General features: G+C 29.4%; 1 protein-coding gene across 1 annotated transcript in view; it reads right to left on the reverse strand.

The window, feature by feature from the left end:
- The window catches only part of LOC100575374 (leucine-rich repeat-containing protein 51-like), a 4,204-nt gene extending 3,679 nt beyond the window's left edge, over positions 1-525 (reverse strand). Inside the window, exon 1 of the mRNA XM_003244390.4 lies at positions 286-525. Within this exon, the coding sequence (XP_003244438.1) occupies positions 286-403 (118 nt within the window). The 5' untranslated portion in view covers positions 404-525. The remainder of the gene's footprint in view (positions 1-285) is intronic.
- Positions 526-2,175: the final 1,650 nt, after the last annotated feature.

Below are 2,175 nucleotides of genomic sequence, written 5' to 3' on the forward strand. Positions count from 1 at the left end.
AACTCGGAAATCAAAACTAGGACCCCCCCCCCCCCGAAATGTTAAAAATTATTTTAATGGTCTATGATAGTAGCTCAAAAAGTCTTAAATTGTATTTAAAATATTTAAAAATGTACAATATGTATTAACACTTTTCAGCTATCTAATTGTGCTAGTACGTATTTAATGTGTAAAAGTGTAAAAGTTGATCAGCACCTCCCGAAAAAAAATCCTGGCTACGCCACTGCACTACACCGATGGTGTGAACAGTGTTCAATTGGTAGTCTAATTTGCGTATATTCTTACTGTCAAGCGTCCTGAGGTTTTTGGACGAATAATCCAAAGGTTTCCCTATTTTAATGTCTTGTAAAAACTTAGGATCAAAGTGTTGAATTTTTGGCACGTTTTGACTTGAATTGTTCATAGTTGAGGATTTTCACTTAGCGTAGGCACTTATATAATTTTGTAACGTGTGCCTAAATTTTAAGTCTAATTTTAAAAAATAAGTGTTTTATTATTATTATAAATAAAAATAAATAAAAGGTTTTAATATCGTAGTACGACAATCGTGTATCCAAGACAATGGCGCGTAATGTGATATTATTGTGGTTTTTTTTTTAACGGATGTTCTAACTCGTATAAATCGTAATCAACAAAATCTTTGATGATTTAAAAAAATGTACCTATTTCATAAAATTATATTAAAATGTTCAATCAAATATTAATATGTAATTTAATTTCTATGTTTATTTTAAGTTGTATTATTCATAGGTAGCTTTTGTTTCAATAAATATAACAGTATTATAATATTATATTCTAAAAATTTGAGCAACATTAATTAATAACTATTAGTATAAACAAATAGTTTGGTCGACTTGTAAACTTTTAAATTATAACTATATGTAATTTATATTGTTTATTTTCATTATTAGTTAACTATCTAGGTAAATAATTCTTATATCTTTTTCTTAAACTGTTATTTCTATTGTAAAATATCGTGTCATTTATGTTATAATATGCTATTAGATGTTGATTTATTAAAATAATATAAAAAATAAATATCTAAAACATACTTAAAGCAATGACGTTAGTAAAAGCTGTAGTAAAATTATTAACAATAAGTAAATACCTAAAATTAAACTTTTATAGAATTTCTCATACGCGGAATTTTGGCCACAGCTACACTTTTAAAAAAAATATCCACCAAGCTTATATCCATTACAGCAGACTACAAATAGGTAATAAATTTCTAAATGAAATGTTTTATGTACAGTAGTACAACATTACTTAGGTACTACAATTGTACAATATATATATACTCGTATACGAGTGTTTTCCTCTCTGTTTCACTATTGTACGACTTTCGAAAATTGATCATGTAGAAGACTATATATTATGAATATAATAATTAATATGTATTGTCATACGTAACAATACAACAGTCTTTGTCGCGATTACCGAACTCGGAAACAAACAACAAAATTAGTCACGAGCACCTAAGTATTTCTGATTGCCGTCCGTTTAGATTGCTATGAACTTAAATTGTGCCGTACACAGCGAATCGGAATATAAACCAACTGTTGTTATTTATAGCGAACTCGTCGACCTATTCAACCTTAACTTTTAAACTGTTGACCAGTGTGGGCCTGGCCCAGGTGGCTAGGAGGCGATGATCGCCTCCGAGGCCCCGACCTGCGGTATTTTTCAAGAAATAAATGAAATTATTTACCAAAATGTACCTACTATATATAGCCCAGTAGTATGCGTTTGGATCCACTAAATAATTTAATAATAATAATATAATATACATTTTATTATTTTAATGATACTAAAATCATAATAATATCTTAGTCCGTTGTAATAATACAATTATATGATAATTTTTGAATCTATGATTATGTTGAAATACGTACTGTGATGTTTGATCAATATTATATTACTATGTATATCGATCCATATTATGTGATAAATATCTATAAAACGTTTTCAAATTATTTTTTTGAGATTTGGTATTTTTGAGAGGCCCTTTGAATAATTTGCCTCCTGGGCCCTTTAGATCCCAGGCCGACACTGCTGTTGACGAACTTTTTCTGGCAATTATTTTATCGGGATCGTTGTTGTGCTCGTTTTTGTTCGTTTTGTTACCACCCACATCGTTTTGGGTTGTACCATCGCTTTGTACCGTTACCACCACCG

This window comes from Acyrthosiphon pisum, chromosome X (genome assembly GCF_005508785.2).
Source record: "Acyrthosiphon pisum isolate AL4f chromosome X, pea_aphid_22Mar2018_4r6ur, whole genome shotgun sequence".
NCBI lineage: Eukaryota > Metazoa > Arthropoda > Insecta > Hemiptera > Aphididae > Acyrthosiphon > Acyrthosiphon pisum.